General features: G+C 40.0%; 1 protein-coding gene across 1 annotated transcript; it reads right to left on the bottom strand.

Annotated features, from left to right (window-relative positions):
* Window positions 1-9,950: 9,950 nt before the first annotated feature.
* On the bottom strand, window positions 9,951-12,450 carry ACRALDRAFT_1064932 (carbohydrate-binding module family 50 protein). The gene has a single exon (XM_071017068.1). It carries the CDS (start codon window positions 12,088-12,090, stop codon window positions 10,201-10,203), a length of 1,890 nt encoding a protein of 629 aa, XP_070874270.1. The 5' UTR covers window positions 12,091-12,450; the 3' UTR covers window positions 9,951-10,200.
* Between the last annotated feature and the right edge of the window lie 14,524 nt (window positions 12,451-26,974).

Raw genomic sequence — 26,974 nt, 5'->3', positions numbered from 1 at the left:
AGGCAGGTAGATAGCCGGCCTCCACGATATTAAAAACCTCTAAGAACTGTTAATATACTCGGGGATAATATTTCCGGACTTACCCTTATCTAATAACTCTTAATAGGGCCCGGGATTAAGATATTCTAGGATCCTTTTATCTAATTAGGTCGGGTTAAGGGGCATAGGGGGTATAAGTAATAATAGCTCCCATTAAATAACTAGAATTAAAGGATTATCGGGTAATATATCCTTTTTTCCCTTAGTAGCGTTCCACTTTATACTAATAACTCGGCTAATATAGGGAGTACCAGACTTTATAAGGCGGATAATAAGCTATATATACTCCCCTGTCTTCTTTAACTCCCTTTAACCTCGCACTCCTCGAAGGTCCTCTCGCCAAAATCAATATATCCATTCGCCTAACTAAAAAAAGGTAACGGGGTTATGTTCTATTAACCAGGATATACTAAGGATAAATTAAGACCTAGTAAGGTCTATATTTAGCACCTTAAACTCGATCGAACATATCTAGGTATAGTCTTAACTATCTATAACCTTAATATATATCTTAAAGGATTCGATAAACTATATATTAACCCTAGGAATAATCTATCGGAGTCTTTTTAATAGTCTTAAGGGACTATGGCTAGGGAGTAGGGCCTTTTAGTTAATTACGTTAACCTCGGCGGCTCTATTAAGCTTAGCGCTCCGGTGGCCCTATCCACCGCTTAACTATAACTCGAACTTCGCCTTAATCGCGCCCTTACTAGTAAAGAACGGCTAAAACGGTGGCCCTTCCTAGGCCTAAGCCTATCTAATAATAAGGTGCCGCGGGTTTACTAATAGGTTATTCAGGTTCTAATTAATAGAGTATCCTAATAACTAACCTAACTTAAAGGATTCCTTTAGGTATTCGTTCTAGTAATAGCCCTTCTTATTATAGCTATAGTATATAACGCTATTATTATTACGCCTTTTAGGGGGCCTAAGGGCTTCCATATCGTTTACTTGAATTAATTCCACGAAACCTTAAGGAGGTATAAAGGGGCGAATAGTTATAGTACGGGCCCTATTAAGGGCCCTATTACGCCCACACTTCTCGCTATAAGAATACCTTAAACGATTATTTCGGGGTATCTTTACTTTATTCTTATATAAAAAAGTAATCTCTGTTTATTAAGCTATAATACCTAACGCCTTATTATCTGTAAGGATACTAGCGGCTACGATTTAGTTATATAGTAGCTTATTAAGCTTTATTAAGATTGACTATATACGCTATTTATCGGGAAAACCTAAGGATACTTTATTAAATGATATATTAAGTCTATTAATAGACTTAGCTTAGGTCTAATTAGGTTTTTATATAGTCTAGTTTAAGAATAGCTTCTTAGTTATAGATATCTTATAGGTTTTATTGTCAACTAATTACTTTATTAGGAAGGTCTTAAGGTCCTCCTAGGTAATACCTTTAGTCTTCTTATAAACGCGCCTATAATAGGCACACTATTAGGATTTTATAATATTTTATTATTATTATTATTATTATCTTACTCTGCTATTCTAGCTAACTTAGGAGCCCTGTTAGGGCTATACGGTCCTTCTTATCTAGTTATAGGGGGGAAAAACCCTTCCGGGTAAAAAACCCCTATACTCTCCTTGTTAGAGTCGGTGCCGCGTCGGGGCCGTTACGGCCACGGTAGTGACTTAATATATATCTGGATCTCACCTCCAGTCTAGTGGCTAACGGAAAGGTAGCAGGCTAGGGATTTAGGTTAGCCTAGGAGGCGGCGCCTTATATAGGGGGCCGAAAGAGGTCCGCGGCGGCTCTACGCTCTCGGAATCCTCCCTGTATCGGGGTAGCCGTCTTTATTTATACCTTCCTTTAGGCGGGGGGGTTATAGCAGGGGTACCTGCCTTTATTATATATGGCTACCGTATTCAGCAGCCTTTTATAGCTATAGCTAGGTTAATTAAAAATTTTAAGGGCCTCAGCCCTTCTTCTATTTTTTCCTCCAATAACCTTTACTTCACGTTTTTATAGGTCCTTTGCCGTGCCGCCCCCCTATTCCCGTATTTACTCCCGGCTCTATACCGCGGTTATTAATAATAGCTAGTTAATAGTCGTGATCTAGCTCGGGTTTTAATACGAATTTTCTATAAGTAGCAGCGCGGGCGGGGAGTTAAGGGTATAAGGGCGGGCTAATAAGATAGGTTATAGTTAAACGAATAACCGTTAATAGGATAAATAATAATAATAAGGTCGCGTTACTAATATAAGTAAAGGGTTATCGTGGGGGTCGCGTATCGGGGCCGGGTTCGGTACTAACTATTATCTAGATACCGCCTAAGAAATCTAAGAAGAGGAAGAATAGCGCCCGGCACTACGAGCCAGGAGCTATACGAGTCTTACCGTGGGTATTCCTGGGGGTGCCCCTAGGGGGCCGAAAAGGCAGCACCGCGTAGTCGTTTCTAACGTTAAGTAGTTATCTTAGATATACTAAACGTCTTAGAGGAGATAAGCCGGAGGATATAATAGCTTACGTTAATACCACTAAATAGGGCGCCACGTATTACTAGTATACTAATAGTCGTCGGACTTATAAGGATATAAGTCGGACTCGTGGCGGTGTTTTATTAGTGCTAATACGGGTATAACGTGGTTTTAATAAATTAAGTAGGTTCCGGCCACGGCTCTAAAGTAATAGCAGCGAGTTCTTAACTATTACCGAGAATTTATAGAGGCTGTTAGTAAAGGGGGTAATAAAGCGGTTATAAGTTATAACCCTGGGGGTGCCGGGGGTATACCGCGCTAACCTAGAGTAGGCCCGAGGCCGGCTTATAATAGCAGTAGCGTTTTTCGAATATACCGTTTAATAATCACGTCCTACTAGTCGCTACCGCGGTAACCCTACTCTAGCGAGCTTAGAGCGTCGGCTAAATCGCTTAGAGGGAATAATTACTATCCTATTAAAGGTAGTAGTAAATGCCTTTACGGGCTTTTAGTAGTATAGCGGGGCGAATATAGTAGCGTAAGGCCGCGAATATAATACCGATAATAATAATACTTCTAGCGGCGATAACTAAGAGAAGATAGGCGGCGAGACGGATACCGAGGAGGAGGGTTAATACTACTATAGATATCCTACCGGTACCGTCGGGGCCCCGGCTTATAGGGCCCTATATAGAATATAAGAGTCTAAGTTAGGCGTTACCTTTATTATATACTATCTTACCTCTATTCTATAACTTCTATACCGGGGTAGTCCCGCCGCGGGGCCTCTAGTATATAATTCCTTATAATTTCTAGGGCAAGACGGAAATCGTTAAGGCGGCTAAGGCGTAGGAACTATTTCGTAATTACCTTAGCCTTTTCTGGATAGTTTAAGGCGTTAAAAAGGCCCCCCCTAGTCGTGATCGGTCTCTTTACGGCGCCGTAAAGGTCTCTACGCGACTCTAGGGTAGTGTTTTAATATTATAGGATAATATATTTAGCTATCTCTACCCCTTTATCCCTATAGGGGCACCGAGTAATAGCAAAGCCCGGGACCCCCGCTCTAAAAAAGAAGGCCCTAAGACCTAACTTCTCGGAGCGGACTTGGGTAAGAATAGAGCTTTATGGTTTTAGGAGGCCTTTATATCTTTAAAGGTCTCGCTTTTAGGGGGCCCGATCCGGTACCGCCGCGGCGTAAGTCGGGTTCCTTATAGCCCTAGTCTCTCTCTACCTCTCCTTCCACTTATCACGGAGGGCGATATCCGGGCTATAGTTATTTATCTAGCTATAGGCGGCGGAGGATTAGGCGGGCTAGGCGAGTACTTACTAGGCCAGGTAGCGGCGCCTCGGTGCCGTTAGTGCTTTTATTATGGCCTAGCTACTAGCTAGGATAAGTCCCTTAGCTCCGGTATCCTAGTAATCTAAAGCTTTTTTAGCTATAAGGCGAGTAAGATATAGATTAAGGGGGGGGGATATATATTTTCTTTTCTAGGATCCGGATCAGTATAGCCTTATAGGCTCCTATAATTATCCTAAGGCACTTATTTTAGGCTAAGCTAAGGGCCCTTATAAGGCCACGGCGGGGCTTATTAGTGGTTTTATAAAAGGTGAAGGCGTAATAGGAGATAGCTAGGCGGATTATAATAATATAGAGGCGCTAGGTATTAGCGAAGCTATAGCCTTAGGCTACCACGGCGAGCCGGATTAGGGCATAGTTCTATATTATTAGTTTACTCTAGATCTCTTTGTTATATCGTAAGAAGTTTAGCTTTTAGTCTAGCTATACTCTAAGGAGCCTTATCTTTATTAAGGGTAGGACTAGCACGGTACTAAGGTGGATAGGTATTAGGGGGGGGGAGTATAATTTCGTAAAGGGGATAAACACGTATTTTAAGAGCTTAAACTAAAGGCCGCTTACTTAGGACCAGGCTTTATATATTCGCTAGGCGGAAGCGAGTCAGTGCTATATCTAGGCCTTTATATAGCCGAAGGTAATAATATTCGTGTTATCGGTAAAGCTAATAGTAGTGGTTCTTACGGCGTGCTTAAGTTCTTTATATAGGGTAAAGATATATAGAATAAAAAGGATAGGTAAGACCGGGGAGCCTTATAGGATACTAGCGCGGAGGGGCTATAATAGTACCGCCTAGCTATTAAAGAGGAGGTGGACTATATAATCCTAGAGGAAACTACTAGTTAGCCGGACGGCCTAGTCTAGGTATCCCTTATATCTAAGGGACTTAAGGAGTCTAGTATAGGGGATAGTATCGAAGGCCCCGCGTATATCTAGCTAGAGTATCGCGGGGGCACCCCCTAAGGCCTAGGCAGCTTTAACGGCCTTTATCGCGCGCTATATAGCTATCTCTATACTACGCCCTAGTCTATTCCCTATTTAGCCTCCCGGGAGGAGCCGGTATTCTTCCGCTATAGCTATAAAGCGGTTTACTATAATTCCTTTAAGCAGTTTTCTAATCGTATTAAGGAGGGATATCGGCCTTTAGCCTTTAGCTATCTCGTAGTCGCTTTATAGACGGCACTCTTTTTAGATAATTATAATAATAACGGTGCGGTAGCTCCGCGGGAAATAGCTAAGAGATAGGTAGGCTAAGATAATTATAGCTAGGACCTAATATAGGACCAGACCGTAGGCCTTTAGGAGGCTAGCTAGGAAACCGTCTAGGCCGGGGGCAGCCCACGACTTAGTCCGGCGGAGGCGGCCCTGGATATCCGCGGCGGTAACGCTCCGGTCTATATCCTACCTAAAGGGGTACTTATATCCTAGGGGGCGGGGGTCCGAGTCTCTAGGAGGAGGGAAGAACTTAGCGTAAAGAATATTAGCTTTCTCGCTATATAAGGTCGCCGGGTCGCCCTAGTCTTAGTATAGCGGCGGTACCGTAGGGGGTCCGGGTAGCCGGTGGCCTTTAGTATAGGCCTATTTTTAAAGCCTTTAGAGGAGTCCGTTATTTATTTAGGTCGAGTAAAGGAGGTGGCGCTAATACTATCTCTTCGCTGCTATAATAGCTTTATCGCGGCGGAGCTTAGCTTACCTATACTCTTCCTACCTATTTCGCGATTTCCTCGCTATATATCGTCTATATAGTCTATAGGCCTCTTATATTAGGGTCGTTAGCTTATTAGTCTACTATAGGCAGGGCGGGCGGCCAGGGGAGTCGGCCCGGCGCTATAAGGCTATTTTATTAGTAATATTAGTAACGTCCTTAGTTAGTTAGTTAAGGGCCTTATTAATAGTAGAGGGTATTATTAGGGGGCCTAGTCTTATTAGGAGTCTAGGGGTTATCTAGTAGGCGAGGGAAGGCATAAATTCCTTTTAGACCTAGTATAGGCGGTTAGGGAGCTAAGGTAGGGCTATATCGGCAGGGCGGATTACGCTAAGATAGATAGTCGCGGTTTAGAAAAGGTGGTTTAATCCTATAACCTTAGTGTTTATACCGTTATACCCGTAGCGGAGCCCCTAGGACGCCTAGATAAGGTCGATAGTGCTTAGGCGTTTTCCTGGTCTATACTAGGTGGTTATCCCGGGGGGGGTGATAGGGTCGAGGTTTTAGCGGGAGGTTAGCTCTAGTAGGGTACTAGACCTAGGGTGGAACCTAGGGTAGTTAGCCTAAAGGGGATAGTGGAGATTAAAGTCTTTAAGGAGGGTATAGCGGCCCCGGGGAGGGGGCCTAGTAAGGTCTATAGTTATAAGGGTATACCACGGGGTAGCGGCGGATTAGTAATTCCCGGAGTAGATAGACTAGATTATAATAGCCTGGTCGCCTATACTAAAGGTAACCGCGTAGGAGTCCCGGTAAGCCCGTTATATCTATATACTAGGGGGGTGTTATTTATAAATATAGAGTAGGGCCCTGCCGCCTCCCTAGATTAAGAGGTACGGGGCCCTGCTTAGGGCTTTCGGTCCCTTTATAAAGGGGTTAAGCCCTAGTTCCTAGATGGCTATTATATTATACTTGGTACGGGCCTGTAGTGGGAGTTTAGCCCGGGCCTATTTAGCTTTTATATTCTAGGATAGGACACAGAGTTTTATTAGTTAGAGGAGGGGTTCGGGGTTAGGGCTGCTTATATAGCCCCTTAGGTGTCTTATATCGGGGTTGGGTTAGTCCCGCGGGGGACTAGAAACGGTTCTAGGGGTCTAGAAGCCGGGGGGTATTCGCGGGGTCTTTTTAGTGGGCGGCCGGGGCCGCGGCGAGTAGGGGCGGCCTATAATAGGGTACGGGAGGGCGAGGGTAAGGGCTAGTATAGGCGGGACCGCTATTACACCGCTTTATTTTATCTTAAGATATCGAACTCTCTGGCTTAGTACTTATACGTTTTTTAAGCTCTCGCGGCTTCCTGTTTTCTAACCTAGTAGGCGTCGTTAAAAGCTTTATAATTCCCGTTATAGGCGGTGTACCTCCGGGTAGCCTTCGGGGCTAATACTAGGCAGTTCTTAAAACCGTTCTAATAAGTAAACTCGGGCTTAGCGTAGTAGCGGCACCGCTTCTCTGCCTTAGGGCACTAAGCGGCTTTATACCCGAACTATAAGCAGTTATAGTATTATAGGAGGCTTATATCCAGGTTATGGGGCGTATATAGGAAGCTGCCTCCTTCGAAGAGGAGGCTATTCCGTATAAGGCTTTTTACACTTTCCGGTATAATAGCCTTTATAAACAGTATTATTACCTTACCGGTACCGTACCTAAAGAGTCGGGTCCTCGCTTAGTATATTTTTATATTAGGATTAGTGGTGCATAGGGTCTAGAGAGGGCTTAGGATCGAATAGGGGATAGCTTTTATTAGGACTAGGTAGGTTTAGGTAGAGATTTTAGCTCCGGCGCCAAAGGCCTATTCGACCTAGTGGTCGGCGAAGGTGGACTACTATTATACCTTATTAATAAAGGTTAGGTAAATATCTCTATTAGGTAATCGCTATGCCGTTATAGTATCGGAGCGGCCGGTAGCCGTATTTATTACTTAGATAATCTCCTTTAGCGACTAGGCTAGGAGTGCTTAGTCGGGCTAGTCTTTATATTTAGTAATTAGTTCTTTATGGTATTTAGCTAGGATTATTTTAGGGGGGGCTAGGTCCTAGAGGGGGGCCGTGGTGGGCGGTAATACGGTTATAACGGCCTAGGTTAGCTTTAATTTATTCCGGAGTTCCTCCCTAATCACGCTCTATATAATAGCGTAGAGGTATATAATCGGTATCGCTATAGCATTCTAGCTATTAAGGTAGCGTAGCTTAATAAGCTCCTTTACTAGCTTTATAACCTAACCAATTATATTCCTATTAGCTAGTAGACTTTGGATTAATGCCTTAACTTATTATATTTTTAATCTAGGGGCCCGCGTCGCCCCTGTATCGGTCTCGGTTCGGTTATATACGGGATTATCCTAATTCGGGTAGTAGGAGTCGAGTAGTGGTCGCTATTAGCGGGGGCGGTTTAAAGAATTTTTAGGTAGTAGATTAGTCGCTACTATCCCTTTTATCGTATCTGCCCCCGCGTCCACGCTACGGCTTCTACTCGGTGCTATCGCGGCGTAGAGGAGGGAGTTAGATTCCTTCTTTAATTGGTTTTATTATTTTTACTTGTTTTACGCGGCGGTGGTCTCGAATTCGCTGTTTCGTAGTGAATATTAGTGATTGATATTTTTTATAATATTTAATAGTAGGGTGGAAATAAGATAAATTTTCTTTGCTTTAGATGGTTTAACCTTATCGCGTATAAAGCGCTTTTCGATTTCCTCGATTAACGTATAGGACTAGTCGTAGGACTATTTATCCTATTCAGGGAGCTTTTATAGGACCTTATACTAACTTATACGGGAGTCCCCTTAGGGGGTATATTCGATAATATCAGGGTCCTTCTCTTATTAGAGGGTAAGGAGACGTTTCTTTTTCTTTTCCCGCGCTTAACGGTCCTTATAGTAGTTAATTAGGAAATCGAGTTCCGCTAACGATAATATACCGGGGGGGCGGCTGTTAAGGTCTTTAATATCGAATTAGAGGCCTATATAGATAACTTAGGGGGTCCCTTAATCCAGTAATAATCCTACTATAGGATCACGAGTATCCGGGTTAGCTTATCCGCGAATCTTAAATTCGGGGTTATTATCGTCTTCTTCCTCTAACTCGGGCGTAAGGGATTACTCACGATCAGCGCCTAATAGCCCGGCGTCGGTTCCTTTATTAGAGGGGGAAATATCCCGGGTATAAATAGTATTAGTACGCTTAGGGGGTTTCTTAGGAATTAGTTAGGGGGTAGTAGTAGGATTTAAAAAATAATAAGTTTTTCGAACTCTTAATAATCGTTATACCCGTAAACGGTTAAAACGAATAAAATATAATAGATTTATATAAGGAGTAAAGAGAGTCGTTAAGACTATAATAATAATATATTACGAAGCTAACCTTAGGGGGGAATAATTATAAGATTATTCGTTAAGCCCCTTTAACTTAGGACTTAACGGAGAATACCCTACTTAAGGACTAATAACTATCCTCCCTAGGATCTATTTATAATAACCTAAGGCCTTAAGATCATAGGTCTTAGGCCAGCTTAATAATCTTAAAACATAACTCGGTCCTAAATATCCCTAGGGTTAACCTTAGGCCTAGTTCCAGATCCTTAATATATTCCTTAACGCCTCTAGAGTCCTATCCGAATCCCTTAAACGGAATGTCCTTAATAGTAGTGTATACTCATAAACCGATTCGTAATCTCTAGCGTCCTTAGGAGGAGTAGTACCGAAATAAGTATAAGGGGGTATAGTAGTCTATTAGTTAGCCAATAGAGGTGGATTAAATTTATAACTCTTGATAGTCGTTATACCTATTAGAATAGTTAAGCGAATAACATATTAAGGGGTATTTATATAAAGAGTAAAGAGATATTATACGATAACTAAGAATAGGATAAACTAATAGATTAAATGAAGAGTTTAATTATTTGCTGAACCTCTAAGTTAGGAGTTTAGCTTTACCTATCCCTTTTTATAGATAACTAGAATCTATCTCCTAAGAACCCTGGAGAATCCCCTTAAAATCACTTCTAAGACCACGATCTATCCGCTAATATTCCTCTCTATTATACTATACTAAGTCAGTCCGGATAGTATTAGTCCCGGAGCCGACTCGGTCGTCTATTTCTAAATATAGTAACCCTATTAAATCTCTTTTATAACTATTAAGATATATTATCACCTCCTACTCAGGCTATTCCTGACTCTAATAAATTATATCCGTGATAAAATAATAGTACTCCTTATAAATAATAGTATAAGTAAAAGCTAGCCTAGAATCGATATAAAAGAAATTATTCTAGTAATAAAATTAAATAAAGATCTGCTATAGAATTAATAGCAGGATATAATAAATAGATTAAAGAGCCTTATAAAGTGAATTTCATAGTATATTAAACGCCTATTATTATATATAGATTATATACTATTTATCTAACACAATATACCCTATATAAATATTTTCAAATCCTTTATATCTATTTTAAAATTCTAGAAAGGGCCTTAGTGCTTTATATAGTATACATAAACCTAGATATAAGCCTTAAGACGATCTATGCTAGCGCCGTTATTTTATGCTATTAGTGTGAATGAAAACCAAGAAAGGCCATACGTATCGTTTCGGGCCTCAAAACATGCCGCCGCCAAATAAACCATTGCCCGTCCTCCCGACTGCATTCACCAGGCATGTTACTGACTTTCGCCTCCTACTCCTCGGAAACATCGCTATTATGTTTGTCTTTCGAGGGCATTCGGCTCGCGATTGACTTCCCAGAGGAAGGCAATGGCCCTTCCGAGTCTGGGGCACCCGGTCCAATAATCGAGCCGGTTAGCCTTCCATCATCGCCAAGGGTATAGGCTAGCTCTATTAGGTCCACAGCCTCCACCTGACTCGTGTTACGACTGTTACAGTTCGACTGCGTGGAGGACGCTCCCTTCCTTTTCGTAAACGCATTGCGTAACCATGTTTCTACTTGGCCTGCGGCGCGATCTAGTCCCGATCCCTGTCTTGAGGTCGAGCTTAAGTCGTGACCTTGGTCAAAAGGACTCTCGACAATGGTCGCAGCATTTTGGCGCTCGCGCTCTCCAAATCCAAAATTGGCAGTTTCCGATCCCATGACAGATATAGAGGGAAAAGACTCGTCGATGACGATGCCGGGGAGATGGCGCTTCGCCCATGCGTTTAGGTAGTCCGATTCGGGTCCTGGTGAGCGCACATTTCTTCCCATGGAGCCAACTCCGCCAGGCCGGCGCATCCAGAGCGGTCGACCATCCTCTCCAGTACTGCTAATCACACTCTTTGGCGGACCGGAAGGGGACTTCCGGCATGGTTCGGGTGTCTTCCGAGGTCTACCAGAGAAGAGACTGTCACGGTCTGGACTGCCGCCATAAGTAGTGCCGCCAGAAATATCCAGAGACTGCCTTGGGGTTGAGATACTTGATGTGGTGTGCAAGCTCCTTTGCCGTCTCGGTGGAAAGCAGCCTATAGTTTTCTTCGCGATCCGGGCGATCTCAATTGGTTCTGAATGTGGATCCAGAGAGACCCATCGAACGTGTGTCCATGGCCTCTCATCAGATTCTTTGGACTTTGCCCTGTCACCCGACTGCGTTGCCTGAGGCGGCCCGTGTAAGTCGGTAGTTCTTGACAATTGTGGGGAGGCGTTAGGAGTGGTGTAATGTATATCCGCCGCAGTTCGAGTTGGCAGCTCAGTGAATGTGATGGCTCGCTTAGGCGGTGGGGATGGACGGCCCCGAATATCACATGCATCAACTGGAAGGGCGAGCCATCGGCGAAGTTGTATATCCCTCGACCAGAGGCCGTTCAGCATCCTAAATGCGTCCTCGCGGCATCTGTATTTTAAAACAATACCGGCATAGGTATCAGTCGGTAGCACGTGGTGGATATAGACCAGCTTATCCTCGGGCGACTCCTGAAGTTCCGCAGTGCTGCTGCCATCGTCTGACTGTCTCCTTTTGCAATTAAGTCTGGTATCCAGACCATTGTTGACACTGTTGGGGTATTCCAAGACACTTGTCGTTGATTCTGCTGGGAACGGCACATTTCTTGCGGCGGATCGCTGCGCAAAAAGGAACCCGATATCCAAACCCATGGCAAAAGAAGAGGCAGAAGACCATGTACGTAAGTCTTCCTCGGAGGCTGGACGAGAGCCGTCACTCCGTTTTTTGGGCTTGGATCCCTGACTGTTTAGTTGTGATGCGCCATAATCATGGGACAGGAGCGATGATGCAAGTCCCTGAAGAGACGTCCAGCCTTGTGCTAAAGAGCCTTCGACAACGCTGAGGGTATTTTTCTCTCGCGATTCGGAATCGCGATTGAAGGGTAGGTTGCTAACAGACCTCGTGTCGCCCTCGCCATCTGGGCGGGCAGCAGACGGGGGACTTGGAATAAGACTTGGAGCAGCATCAAGGGGGGAAAACAGAGATGAAGAACTTCGTGCAAATGAACGAGTATTGTGTTCGTTATCGGCACTGATGATGCGCCGTGCGCGCGGGCGAACCGCATTAGAAGCGTTGGCATGGCGGCGAAGGAGGGCAGAGGAGCCAGAACGTGTCGTCGGGTGGCCTGAATCTGGCATGGTCAGGGCACTAGAAAACTCCAGCTCTTCATCCGAACATGGAAGGGCATCAGCACGCTGTGAGCGCCAAAAACCGGATTCCGAGATACATTTGGATGGAAATGGATGGGTAAGTCAACAACGAGACCGTTGTTTCGGTGGTCATGAAGATTTTTCGGGTGGCCTAGCTTCGTTGCGGGTACGAACAGACGAGTTGTTTTACCGACAAGGGCGGGAAGTCCACAGCTTAAATTGTGGTTTGTATGTGAGAGGATGGAGAGTCATTTATAGGGAGGAATGTCAATACAAGAGCTGAGCGAGAACATGAACGGAACGGGGCAAAATGACCCTTGGGATGGGACGCGGATCGCTGTGTCAAACGGCAAACCCTCTGGGATTCACATTGACTTGGCGGCCAGCAAAGGCTTGCCTGAAAAAAGAGCGGAACCTCATTATTCCGAACCGAAATCAAGGCGATCTACTAATGTACAGGATTAAGAGCCGGCTCCAGAATGTATAGATTAATGGCTATATAGTCTTTATTATATTAAGAGACCTATATATCTTTTATTATTTATAGTACCTTAGTAGGAAAATACAGAAAGGAGTTATCCTTAGAACCACAGCTTATCCTTAGAAAAGCCGTGCTATCCTTATTATAGGTATTATCCTTTAGAATAGTATAGTCTTTAGTTATTAACTAAAAGGAAGTATATAAATTTTATTTTACTACGATTTTATTAGTTTATAAAAATTTAATACTTATATAATATAGCTATCCGGGTAGAATTCTACTTTACTATGATTTTATTAGTCTATATAAAGTAAATAGTTCTAGGATATACCTATTACTATCTGCTAATAATAACTACTTTATAGTTATAGACAGCGGAATCAGGAGTAAATAGATATATATCTTTATACTAATTTAGCTATCTTAATATCTGATTATTAATATAGGTAATTAGTAATACAGAGATATAAGATATAAGCAGAGATAAAAAGTCTATTACGCAATAAAGAGTTTATTATGTAATATGTTATATAATAAAGAGTCTGCTACGAAATATATTATATAATAAAGACTATACTACGTAATAACTTAGCCTATTATATAATAAGCAAAGCTTATTATTACTACTTTAAGACTAGTCTCTCTATACACTATTTATCTATATATATCTGCTTTATCTCCTTTTTCTTTTACTCCTTTTCTTACTCTTCTTTAGAACTACTATTATATTCTACTATTAGTATTATAGAATATTACTCTATTAAATTCACTTAGCCTTTTATTACTTAAGCACTTCTTACCGTCTCCTTCTTTAATCTACGGCTTCTAGTTAAGGTTATGGATTTTATTTAAACGCTTATAGGTTATAAGCCCGGCAAGCTTAAATCTACGCAGGCGGCAGGTTTTATAAATCCCTTTATTCACTACTTAAAACTCAAAATCCATCTTAAAAATAACAAAGAAGAAGCTTACTTTCTACCAGTTCTTAAACGTTACGCTCTTAATATAAGAGCTTCGCTAATCGAGCTTCTTAGGAGTATTCAGTATTTTCTGAATCAAAATGGACTCCTTCGACTAATAGTCTTAGATTCCCCTCCTTTTCTTTATAAGGAAAATCTCGCCTTTCCCCCTTATAACGATTACTTATTAGTATATCCTAAAAAGAGGTAATAAGAAGTTACTTATAAAGAAGGAACCTGCTTCTCGGCTCCTTATTATATCCTAAATAAAAGTCTTTGTCCTTAGGCAGACTACTAAGATCCCTTTATCGAGGTAATAGAAGTAAAGGAAAATATTAAATAAAGTAAAAGGAATTAATAACTTCACTATCCTTCTATGCCACCTTTGTATACATTTCCTATATCGATAAACGAATTAATTAATCAATCCAAAGTTATTATCGATCTTACTAACGAAAATCAAGATTAACTTTCACTTTAGAGTAAGTTAGGCCCCGGTTTCTATTCTCCTGGATCGTCCTTCTAGGAATCGCTTCTCCACGGCTCTTTGCTATCAGTCGCGGCTCTATTTTATTAATATACGGCTCTTTTCTATTAGTCGCGGTTCTATTTTATTAATCCACGGTCCCGTTCTATCGGTTTAATTACCTCTTCCGACTAATAGAGGTTACACGATTCCGTTCTATCGGTTTAAGTACCTCTTCCGACCGATAGAGGTTACACGGTTCCGTTCTATTGTTTTAATTACCTCTTCCGACCCACAGAGGCTATTAAAATTATTAACCTACGAATCGATTCGATTACCTATTATAAAGAAAAAATCCAAAAATTATAAAAATAAGTACTAATAAGAGCAGGAATTAAACGTGTAAAACAGCTATATCCTTACTACTACATCACTATACCGTTATATATATAGTGACTTATAATTAAGTGGTGTATATACTTAGCTATAGTTAAGTAGAAGTCTTATATAACAGATATTATCTATAAAAATCAACGGTTTTAGATACCGTTTTTTTTTAGTTCTAATTCTTCTATTATTCGTGCTATAAAACTCGACCTTATTTGCTGTTTTCATTTATTTAAAAATAGGGAATAACGAGGTTATTAAAGAGATTTCTATCTCTAAACTTCGAGGTCGCGAAGGTTATGAAATATGGACCCTTAATATTAAAGCTTATTTCCTTCGAAAAGGAAAGCTTTTAGAAGAGATTATAGCCCCACTGTCGGCTAACTCTTCTAATAAACAAAGAGAAGAGTCTTGAAAAGCTATAGAGGATATTCTATCTACCTTATTAGCTAGACCTTTAACTCACGTTTATAACCTTAATTCTCTATACGAAATATAAGGAAGGCTTAAAGAATTATATAAAACTAAAGACTTTTAGGCTAATTACGAAGTCCTACGCTCACTATTTAACCTTATAGTATCAGATTTTTCTAAGCTGGAAGTCTTTCTGTATAAGGTATAAGAAAAGATAGTTAAGCTATAAACTCGTAATATAGAACTATTAGATAAGGTTATTTTTGCTTAAATCCTACATAGCCTTAATAATAGATATAATTCTATTACTAGCTAAATAACTTAAGCCTTACGTTATAATATTTAAGAATATTGTCTTAATAGGCTTATAGGCGAATTAATTAACGCCTCCTGAAAGATGTAACGCTCTAATACTGCTTTACTCTTAAATAAAGGATATAAAAAGACCTCGAAACCGTAGAAAAAGACTAAGGGAAAACACTATAACTACTATCATAAAGCAAGTTATAATACCGCCGATTACTTTAAACTATACCCTAAGAAAAAACCTAGTTAGCTTAAATCTAGAGGAAATAAACAGTAAAAAGTCTTAAAAGAAAAATATAAAAATACTAAAATCTAAATCAGTTAGTTTATCTAAAAGATATTAGCAGATTTTAAATCTTCTATCTAAAGGAGATTAGTTATCTAAAAAAGAATAAAAGATTATAGACCTTTTATTATTATTATTATTCTTTTACTCCGCTATCCTAACTAGTCTAGGAGCCCGGCTTAGGCTATACAGTTCTTCTTAACTAGTTACGGGGGGGAAATCTATTCGGGTAGAAAAACCCCTATACTCTCCTTATTAGGATCGGTGCCGCGTCGGGGCCTTAATGGTCCCGGTGGTGACTCGGTACGTATCTGGATCACACCTTTAGTCTAGTGGCTAACAGGAAGGTAGTAGGCTAGGGAGTTCGGGTTAGCCTAGGGTACGGTATACTATATAGGGGGCCGAAAGAGGTCCGCGGTGGTCCTGTGTTCCGGGAATCCTCCTTATATCGGGGTGGCCGGCTTTATTTACGCCTTCCTTTTCGGCGGGGGGTTTTAGCAGGGGCTCCTGCCTTTATTATATATACCTGCCGAATTTAGTAGCCTTCTATAATTATAGTTGGGTTAATTAAAAACTTTAAGGGCCTCCGCCCTTTTTCTTATTTTTCCTCCTTTAACCCTTTAATCACGATATTATAGGTTTACCTATAAGCCGGCCGCCCCTTTATTCCCGTCTCTGTTCCCGGCTTTATACCGTAGTTACTAATAATATGTATTTAGTGGTTTATAAAGAGATCGGCTTATTTTAGTATTATTTATTTATAAGTAGCAGCGCGGGCGGGAGGCTAGTGGTTTTAGGGCGGGCTAATAAGATAGGTTATAGTTAGTTATATAATAATAATAGTTAGATCGATTAGTAAAAGGACTATCGCTATAAGTGGAGGGGTGTCGTAAGGGGCGCGTATCGGTTTCGGATTCGGTGCTAACTGCTTCTAAGATACCGCCTAAGAAAAAATAACCTAAGAAAAAGAATAATACTTATTATTATAAGGCTAAAGCCTTACGAGTTCTGCCGTGGGTATGCCTAGGGATACCCTTAGGGTGTTAATATAGTACCGGTAAGCGGCCGTTACTAACTATAAATAGTTATTTTAGGTATACTAAGCGTCTCGGAGGTAAAAAACCGGAGGATATAAAAGTATATGCTAATACTACTAAAAAGGGCGCGGTATACTATTAGTACACTAATAGTTAATGAATTTATAAGGATATAAGTCGGTTTTATAGTGGTGTCTTAGTAGTACTAGGGCGGTAATAATAGGATCCTAATAGTTAGTAGGTCCTGGCTATAGCCCTAAAGTATTAGTAACGTATCCTTAAATATTACTAGGAGTTTATAGCTACCGTTAATAGGGGCGAAGACGGGGTGGTTATAAGTATCCCTAGGGTGCCGAAACTATGCCGCGCTGACTTTAGGTAGGCCCGAGGTCGGCTTACGGCGGCGGTGGTATCCTTTAAGCGCGCCGCTAGGCGTGCTCGCCCCGCTAGCCGCCGCCGCGGCGGTAACGTTATATTAGCTAGTCTAGAACGTCGTCTAAACCGGTTAAAGGGAATAATCGCTATCCTATTAAAGGTAGCTATAAGTTCTTTTACGGTCTTTTATTAGTATAGCGGTGCTAATATAATAGGATAGGGATATAAATATTATACCGATAGCGATAATACCTCCGGAAATAATAATAGGGAGGAGAATAGCGAGACTAAGGCCAAGTAAATAATAGATACCGCTATACCGCTATAATACGCCCCTTTAACGCTACCGGGGCCCCGGCTTATAAGGCCCTAGAGTGAATATAAAGTTTGGGTTAAGTGCTATCTTTATTTCGTAAAGTCTATACCGGGGCAGTCCCGTTCCGGGGACTATAGTACATAGTTATTTATAATTTCTAGGGCGAGGCGGAAGTCGTTTAGGTGGCTAAGATATAGGAACTATTTTATAATTATTTTTACCTTTTTAGGGTGGTTTAGGGTATCGAAGAGGTCTCCCCTAGTTAAGATCGGCCTCCCCACGGCGCTATAGAGGTCCTTTCGCGACTCTAGGGTGGTATTTTAGTACTATAGGATAATATATTCGGCTATCTCCGCCCCTCCGTCTCCGTAAGGGTACCGGGTAATAGTAAAGCCGGGAACCCTCGCTTTAAAGAGGAAGGCTCTAAGGCCTAGTTTCTTAGAGCGGATCTAGGTAAGGACTAAGCTTTACGGCTTTAGGAGGCCTTTATACCTCTAAAGATCTCTTTTTTAGGGGTTTCGGTTTAGTACCGCTATAGCGTAGGTCGGGTTCCGCGTGGATTCTATATCCCTTTACCTTTTTTTTATTCCTCCTGGAGGGCGGTATCCGAGGTATTATTATTTATTTAGGTTTAGGCGGTAAAGGATTAAGCGGGCTAGGCGAGTGCCTATTAGGTAATATAGCGACGCCTTAGTGCCGCTAGTACTCTTATAGCGGCCTAGGTGCTAGCTGGGATAAGTCCCTTAGCTCCGGCGTTTTACTACGGTAATAGTTTTAAGGCACTTCTTCTAGGCTAAGCTAAGGGCTATAGCGAGGCTATAGCAGAGCCTATTAGTGATTCTATAAAAGGTAGGGGCGTAATGGGAGATAGCTAGGCGGATAACGGCGATATAAAGGTACTAGGCGTTAGCGAAGCTATAGCCCTAGGCTACCGCGGTAAGCCGGGTCAGGGTATAATTCTATATCGCTAATTTACTCTAAAGCTCTTTCCTATATTATAAGAAATTTAGTTTCCGGTCTAGCTATACCCTAAAGAACCTAGTCTCCGTTAAGGGTAGTACCGGCATAGTGCTAAGGTAAAGAGGTATTAGGGGCAGGGAGTAGGATTTCGCGAAGGGTATAAATATATATTTTAAGGGCTCGAATTAAAGGCTACTTACCCGGGACTAAGCCTTATATATCCGCTAGGCGGAGGCGACCTAGTGCCGCGTTTAGGCCTTTATACGGCTAAAGGCGATAATATTCGTGTTATTAGCGAAGCTTATAATAATAGTTCTCGCGGCGTGTTCGAGTTCTTTATATAGAGTAGAAATATATAAAATAAAAAGGATTAAGGAGACCGGGGACCCTTATAGTATACCGGTATAGAGGGGCCGCGGGGTTACCGCCTAGCCGTTAAAAAAGAGGTGGACTATCCGGTCCTAAAGAAAGCTGCTAGTTAGCTAGGCGGCCTGATCTAGGAATCCCTTACGCCTAAGGGACTTAAGAAGTCTAGTATAAGGGATAGTATCGAAGGCCCCGCGTATATCTAGCTAGAGTATCGCGGGGGCACCGCCTAGGGCCTAAGCGGCTTTAACGGCCTCCGTCGCGCGCTATATAGCCGTCTCTATACTATACCTAGGTCTATTTCCTATTTAGCCGCTAGGGAGTAATCGGTATTCTTCCGCTATAGCCACGAAACGGTCCGCTATAATACCTTTAAGCAGCTTTCTAATTATATTAAGGAGGGAGATTAGCCTCTAGCCTTTAGCTATCTTATAGTCGCTCTAAGGGCGGCCCTCTTTTCGGATAATTATAATAGTAGCGGTATAGTAATAGCGCGGGAAGTAGCTTAGGGTTAGGTAGGCTAAGAGGATCTGGCTAGGATCTAGTATAGGGCCGGGCTATAGGCTTTTAGGAGGCCTGCTAGGAAGCTTTCCGGGCCGGGGGCGGCCCACGGTTTAGTCCGGCGGAGGCGGCCCTGGATATCCGCTATAGTAACGCTCCGGTCTATATCCTACCCGGAGGGGTACTCTTATCCTAAAGGCCTAGGATCCGAGTCTCCGGGGGGGGGAAGAACTTAGCGTATAGGATATCTGCTTTCTTATTATAGGAGGTTACTAGGTCGCCTTAGTCGCAGTATAGCGGTGGTATAATAGGGGGCCCGGGTAGCTAATACCCCTTAGTTTAGGCCTATCTTTATAGCCTTTAGAAGAGTCTATTATCCGCTTAGGTCGAGTAAAGGAGGTATTACTAGTGCTATCTTTTTACTACTGTTATACCTTTATCGCGGCGGAGCTTGGCTTACCTATACTTTTCCTACCTATTCCGTGATTTCCTTACTATATATCGTCTATATAACCTACGCGCTTATAAGGTTAAGGACGTTAGCTTATTAGTCTATTATAGGTAAGGTAGGCGGCTAGGGGGGCCGGTTTAGTATCGCGGGGCGGCCTAGTCGGCGATAATAGTAAGGTTTTAGGTTAGCTAGTCGAGGGCCCTATTAATATTAGAGGGCGTTATTAGGGGGCCTGGCTATATAAGGATCCTAGGGGCTACCTAGTAGGCGAGGGAGGGTATAAATTCCTTTTAGACCTAGCGTAGGCGGTTAAGGGGCTATAGCGGGGCTATATTAGTAGGGCAGTCTATATTAAGGTGTATAGTTACGGTTTAGGAGAGGTGGTCTAATCTGATAACCTCGCTATCTATACCGTTATAGCCGTAGCGGAGCCCTTAAGACGCCTAGATAAGGTCGATAGTGCTTAGTCGCCCATACCGAAAGTAACCGTATAGGAGTCCCGGTAGTCTCGCTATATCCACGTGCTAGGGGGATATTATTTATAGATATAAAGCAGGGCTTTACCACCTCCTTAAATTAGGAGGTATAATGCCCTACTTAGGGCTTTAGGTCCCTTCGTGAAGGGTTAAGCCCTGGCTCTTAGATAGCTATTACGTTATACTTAGTACGGGCCCGTAGCAGGAGCTTAGCTCGGGCCTATTTAGCTGCTATATTCTAGGTTAGGACACGGAGTTTTATTATTTAGATAGGGAGGGGTTTAAGGTCGATCCGGCTAGTATAGCCTCCTAGGTATCTTATATCGGGGTCGGGTCGGCCTCGCGGGGAATAAGGAACGGCTCTAGGGGTCTAGAGGCCGGGGGGTTTCCGCGGGGCCTCTTTAGTAGGCGGCCGGGGCTATAGCCGATAGGGGCGGTCTATAATAGGGTAGGGGAGGGGGAGGGGGAGGGTAAGGGATAGCGGAGGCGGGGTCGCGGGTACACCGCTTTAGTCTATCTTATAATATTAAATTCTCTTACCCGGTACTTATATACTTCTCGGGCTCTCGCGGCTTCCTATTTCTTAACTTAATAGGCGTCGTTAAAGGTATCGTGGCTCCTATTATATACGGCGCACCGCCGGGTAGCCTTCGGGGCCGACGCTAGGTAGTTCTCGAACCTATTCTAGTAGGTAGGCTCGGGTTTAGCGTAATAACGGCACCGCCTCTCCGCCTCTAGGCACTAGGCTACTCTATACCTAAACTAGAGGTAGTTAAAGCATTATAGGAGGTTTATATCGGGGTTATAGGGCTTATATAGGTAGCTACCGCCCTTTAGTAGGAGGCTATTCTATATAAGCCTCTTTACGCCTTCCGGTAAGGAGGTCTTAATAAGTAGTATTACTACCTTACTATTACCGTATTTAAGGAGCCGGGTCCTTATTTAGTATATCTTTATATCGGGGTTAATAGTGCGTAGGGATTATAGGAGCTTATTTTCGGTTAGTAGGCCTAGGATCGAATAGGGGATAGCTTTTATTAGTATTAGGTAGGTCCGGGTAGGTATTTTAGCTCTAGCGCTAAAGGCCTATTTAACCTATTAATTAGCGAAGGTAGACTATTATTATACCCCTCCGGTAAAGGTAAAATATATATTACCGCCAAGTAGTTTCCGGGCCGTTATAGCGTTATCGCGACTAGTAGCCGTGTTTATAGCTTAGATAATCTCCTTTAGTAACCAGGCCTAGAGTGTCTAGTCTAGCTAGTCTCCGTGTTTAATAATTAGTTCTTTATAATATCGGGCTAGAATTATTTTAGGGGGGGCCGGGTCTTATAGGGGTGCTATAGCGGGTAGCGTTATAGCTATCACGGCCTAGGTCGGCTTTATTCCTTTTCGGAGTTCCTCCTTACTCGTACTCTATACGGAAGTATAGAGGTATATAATCGGTATTATTACGGCACTCTAGCTATTAACGCAGTATAGCTTAATAAGCTCCTTTACTAACTCTACGACCTAATTAATCGTGTTCCTGTTAGCTAATAGACTTTAGATTAACGCCTTAATTTATTAAATTTTCGTTCTAGGGGCCCGTAAAGCCCCCGTGTCGGTCTCGGTTTAATTAGATACGGGATTACCTTAGTTCGGGCAATAGGAGTTAAGGAGTAGTTATTATTAGTGGGGGCGGTTTAAAGAATTTTTAGGTAATAGACTAGTCGCTACTACCCCTTTTATCGTATCTGCCCCCGCGTCCGCACTATAGCTTCTACTCGGTGCTATCACGGCGTAAAGGAGGGAGTTAGGTTCCTTCTCTAATTAGTTTTATCGTTTTTACTTAAGTTACGCGTCGGCTGGCTCGAATCCTAGGGTTAATCTTGAGTTCGGATCTTAATTATAGACCTTATATGTTAACATTCAGACGAAGAAAATAATTCAAACGACTCCGAAGTTATTAATATTATATGGTAACATTAATAAAGCCCTACTATTAATACTAGAAATTCTAGTACTAATAAAGACGTTATTTTCAAGGATATATATCCTTTACCTATCTATACAGAGAAAATAGATATAATGGAAGATAAAGAATAGGTATTAAACCATTAATCTTCTTTATATTAACCATAACTAACTAATTTAAATAACGATCGAATAGTGGAAATAATACACGAAGTTTAGCTATCTTCGTGCCCTTTAGATCTCGAATAGAACTTCTATATTAATAATAGAGTAACGTCTTACGTTATATCTAATAAGGGCTTATTTATTTCTATTAAATCTATATCCAGAATAGCTAAATAGGGATAAGCAAATAGTATTTTAATTACTTAAATTCGAGATACCCTAGTTAAATTTAGGGATACTAGTTAATAGCTTCTTTTAAAGAACTATTTATATATTGCTGAACTAGGTATAAATACTATTAGTCTTCCTATTTCAAATACCGAAAATATTCGAGGTCATACTAGTAATAAAAGACTAGTAATAAAAGACTAGTAATTTCTAATAATCGGTCTTTAATAAAATATACTGCTGCTTTATTATATCAAAGTCTTTACTGGACTGTAGTACGGGCTATACGTGTTAAAAAATCTAAGCTACTTATATATAAAGATAAGCTTTAGAAATAAAGAAAAATGAATCTAAAAAGAAGATCCCTTGATTTAAAAGATACACTAGCTTTATAGCATAACCGTCTAGGTTATATAAATCCTAAGGCGTTAAGCAGTTTGTCTTAAAATACCTTACTTGTAAAAGGTATATCTATATCTAAAGAAGAGTTAAAAAAGATTACTAGCTACTATGCCTATAAAAGCGGAAAACCTATTACTCTAGCTAATAGGTTTTCGGTTAATAAATATAGGGTATACACCTATTTAGAGTGTATTTATATAGATCTATAGGGTCCTATTTCACCTATAACCTATAGCCGAAAACGCTGGATCCTATTAATTCAATATCGATTAACTAGATATATTTAGATTATTGTATTACCCGATAAATCCAAAGAACTTATTACTAAGGCTGTTGCCGAATAGAAACTATAAGTTGAAAGTATATCTGAAAAACCACTATTAAAGAAGTGGATACCCAAAGGAGAAGCGAATTCGTTAATAAATCGTTTAAACGTCTTTTTATAGGCGCTATATTTTATATTAATCCCCCTTATATACACGAACCTTAAGGCTCTATTAAAAGAGTAATAGGGATTATAATTATTAAAATTAGAACTCTATTATGTTATTCAGAGCTACCTTTTTATCTATAGGGAGAAGCAGTAATAACTATAGGTTATATTTATAACCGAACCTCTAATTTAGCTATAGGCTTTAAAACGCCTTATAAGGCAAAGAATAACAAAAAGCCTGATATTTTAAATATTAAGGTATAGGGGTCTATAATATATTATCGAAATACGGACCCTAACCTTAAAGAGTAAGGCCATAAGATTTATATAGTGCTTTAATAGGCTCTAATAATTAGAAGTATAAGATATATAATCCAGATTTAAAAAGAATGATCTGGGTTCGAGATATATATATTATTAAAAACCGGTTTTTAAAGTCTTCAACACAGCCCGAGGATTCTGATTTAGTTATACTAAGATATCAGACTAAAACTTCCCCTTAAAGCGATCCTATAGAAACTACCTTCATCCAAAAAGAAAACGATTTACGGGCTACCTCCTATAGTAATAATAGGGCTCTAACCGGGACTATAAATCCTAGAAAAGACCCACTATAAATAGGATTATTAACCACTTATAAAGGTGATAATAAGGCTATTAAATATTCCAGAAACCCTTTAGATAATCTAGAAGTGGTGCTTCCACTTTTTACTAAAAAGGGAAGCTATAAGGATTTTATCTCTAAGTCCTTAGATCAATTTACAGATCAAAGAAGTAAGGCCTTACTATATCTATCAGAAGATACCATATTAGGAAGTTTTCAGCAGCTTACTATAGAGTCTATACTGTTAACTGCAAATACTATACTTAAACCAGCTATATACAAACAAGCTTTAAAAAGGCCTAAAAAAGACTAATGGATAGAGGCTATGGAATCTAAGATTCAAGAATTAAATAAAAGAAATACCTGGAATATTATTAATCTTAATACACTTCCAGAAAAGGAAAAACGCAGCCTACACGTCCTAGGGGGACGGTGGGTCTATAAAGTTAAATAGATTAATACAGGAAAACCTATAAGATATAGGGCCCGTTGGGTTATATAAGGTTTTAATCAGGTACTCGGTATAGATTACCTTAAAACCTTTAGTACTACCTATAGACCAGAAGGCTATAGGATAGCCCTTATCCTTAGAGTGCGTCTCGGTTAGAAATTTAAACGACTAGATATTATAAATGCCTTTGTCTACGCTAATATAGATATTAAAAATATCTATACTGTACAGCCTATTGGTTTTAAAAACGAAAATAAGGCTAATAGTCGTATATACAGCCTTAATAAGGCACTACATAGGTTAAAACAAAGCCCTCGTCTAGAGTATCACTACCTTACTAAAGTCCTAAATAATTTAGGAGTAAAGGTATCACCTATAGATAAGAGAATCTTTACGTATTATAAACATAACGAAAAAGCCTTATTTTTATATCATATTAATAATATAATTATAATAAGCCCGGATAAAAAGACTATAAATCGGTTCTACGCGGAACTATCTAAGGATACATCCGTTAAATATTCAGGGACCTTAAGTACGTTTTTAGGCCATTAAATTACTATTAATTCCAAAAGGAAAGTAATTTATATAGGTTAAACGGCCTATACCGCTAGAATATTATAGGAGTATAAAAAGCAAAGCCTTAAACCGGCTAATACTCCTACTATTACAAAAATAGCTTTATTTCCTAACCAGGAAACTGCCTATTAGGCCCATATAAATCAATATCAACAGGAAATAGAAGCCTTACTATATTTATTACTGTATACTAGACCTAATCTAGCCTTTGCAATTAATAGCTGCGCAAGATATATAATCAATGCTTCTAAAGACCATTTTATGGCTTTAAATAGGATTTAGACCTATTTAAATACCTATTCTGATATTAGTCTTATTTACGACTATAATAAAGACCTTAATATATTCGCTTACTCTGATTTAAGCTAGTTAGATATACTAGAAGACAGAACTTTAATAGGCGGTTATACCTGCTGTATAGGGTTAAATAATCCTATAAGCTAGAATTTATAGAAACAAAACACTATAGCCTTATCGTCTATGGAGCCGAGTATATAGCTTTAACTGAATCCTATAAGGAAGTCGTATATATCTATAACCTATATTAAGACCTTATTACAGGTCTTAGGTTAGATATATCTTTATAAACTCCTACCGTTTTACTTAATAACGAAGGAGAAAAGAAAATAATTTAAAATCCCGAATTTCATAAAAGAGTAAAATATATTAACAGGCAATATCATTACTACTATTAATTATACTTAAACAGGAAAACCAAACCCGTATATATTCATACGGATTATAATATAGCCGATATATTAACTAAGGGCCTAGCTACTCCAAAGCATAAAACCCTTAGTGACTATATAAATTTAGGGACTATAGAAGAACTTCTAACAGAGTATAAAAAACCTGATTTTACCTTATTAACTAAATTCAAATATTAATAGTTAATTAATCAACAAAATCGGGGAAACCTATAAGTTTATTATTCCCAAAAAGAGGATTTTCCTATAAAAGTCAGTGAGTTTCTACCTATACAGGCTTTTCCTACTATAAATATACTTAGGATATTTTCCCCTGGTATCAGGGTTTTTACTTAAGTTAAAACAACACCTTTAATAAAGATAAATTGCTATTAAACTTATTATAACTAATAAGAAGAAATTAAGAAAAAGGAAAATAACTTTAATACCTCCTATAGCAGCTATTAAGTTAATCTAAGCTAGATAGTCTAGCTTACGAGGGGGTATTAATATCTGCTACTAATAACCACTTTATAGTTATAGGCAGCGGAATCAGGAGCAAAAAGATATATATCTTTATACTAATTTGCGTATCTTAATATCTCATTATTAATATAGGTAATTAGTAATACAGAGATATAAGATATAAGTAGAGACAAAAAGTCTATTACGCAATAAAGAGTCTACTTTATAATATATTATATAATAAAGAGTCTACTATGTAATATATTATATAATAAAGACTATACTGCGTAATAACCTAGTCTACTATATGATAAGCAAAGCTTATTATTACTGCTTTAAGACTTGTCTCTTTATTAAAGACAGGCGAAGCCGTTACCATACAGAACGGCTTAGGCAGTATAAACTCGGCTAAGTCTTTAATAACAAGACCCCTTAAGACTACGAAGCGTATATAACTAAAACAATATATATAATAAGGAGACCTTTAAAAGAGGTTCCTGGAGGTGCGCGCTGCTCTGATCAGGGTAACTTAGCTTAAACGAAGTGGATATAATAAACGTGGCAAACCTTAGGGTTAAAAGGATAATGATTGTGTAGGATAGTTAGTATCCTCTATGCCTGGGTGGCGTCGCCACGTATATATAATATATAAGATAAATAAAAAAGATACGCGCATCTTATAACGTTATACAATATCCTAATGATATAGTACTGGGTCTCCGATCCACCCCTTTATAATCGGCCCTAGTTATCTTACTTCTATCCTCGTAGCTATAATAACTCAAAATATAATTAGGTTACCCTGATTAAGCTAAATATAATCTAGTAGAACTATTCTTAAACTTATTAACGCTTACGGAGAGTCTATCCGCCGACTATATAATCCTCTTTCTTAGTATAAGCTTGCTCCGTAATAGCTCTAACTATATCCTCGTCCTACTTAATTCTAGTATTATACTATAACTATCTTTCCTAGGGAATCGCGTATAAAGGTGGTATATATAAAGAACTATTAATAGCAGCGTTATAAAGTGTTACGCGGTAAATACTATTATATAAGTAAACCTAATTATCTTAGGAGAATAAGCTAGGTTTAATCGGGCTAATATAAGAGTTTTTAGGGCTCAGGGTTATATAGTCCATAGAATAGGTGACTATAAGATATCTCGATACCCTTATATT

The sequence above is a fragment of the Sodiomyces alcalophilus genome (assembly GCF_042370955.1).
Source record: "Sodiomyces alcalophilus JCM 7366 unplaced genomic scaffold ACRALscaffold_5, whole genome shotgun sequence".
NCBI classification, from domain to species: Eukaryota; Fungi; Ascomycota; class Sordariomycetes; order Glomerellales; family Plectosphaerellaceae; genus Sodiomyces; species Sodiomyces alcalophilus.
Note: the sequence above shows the minus strand (reverse complement) of the source record. Positions and strands in the feature narration are given on the sequence as shown.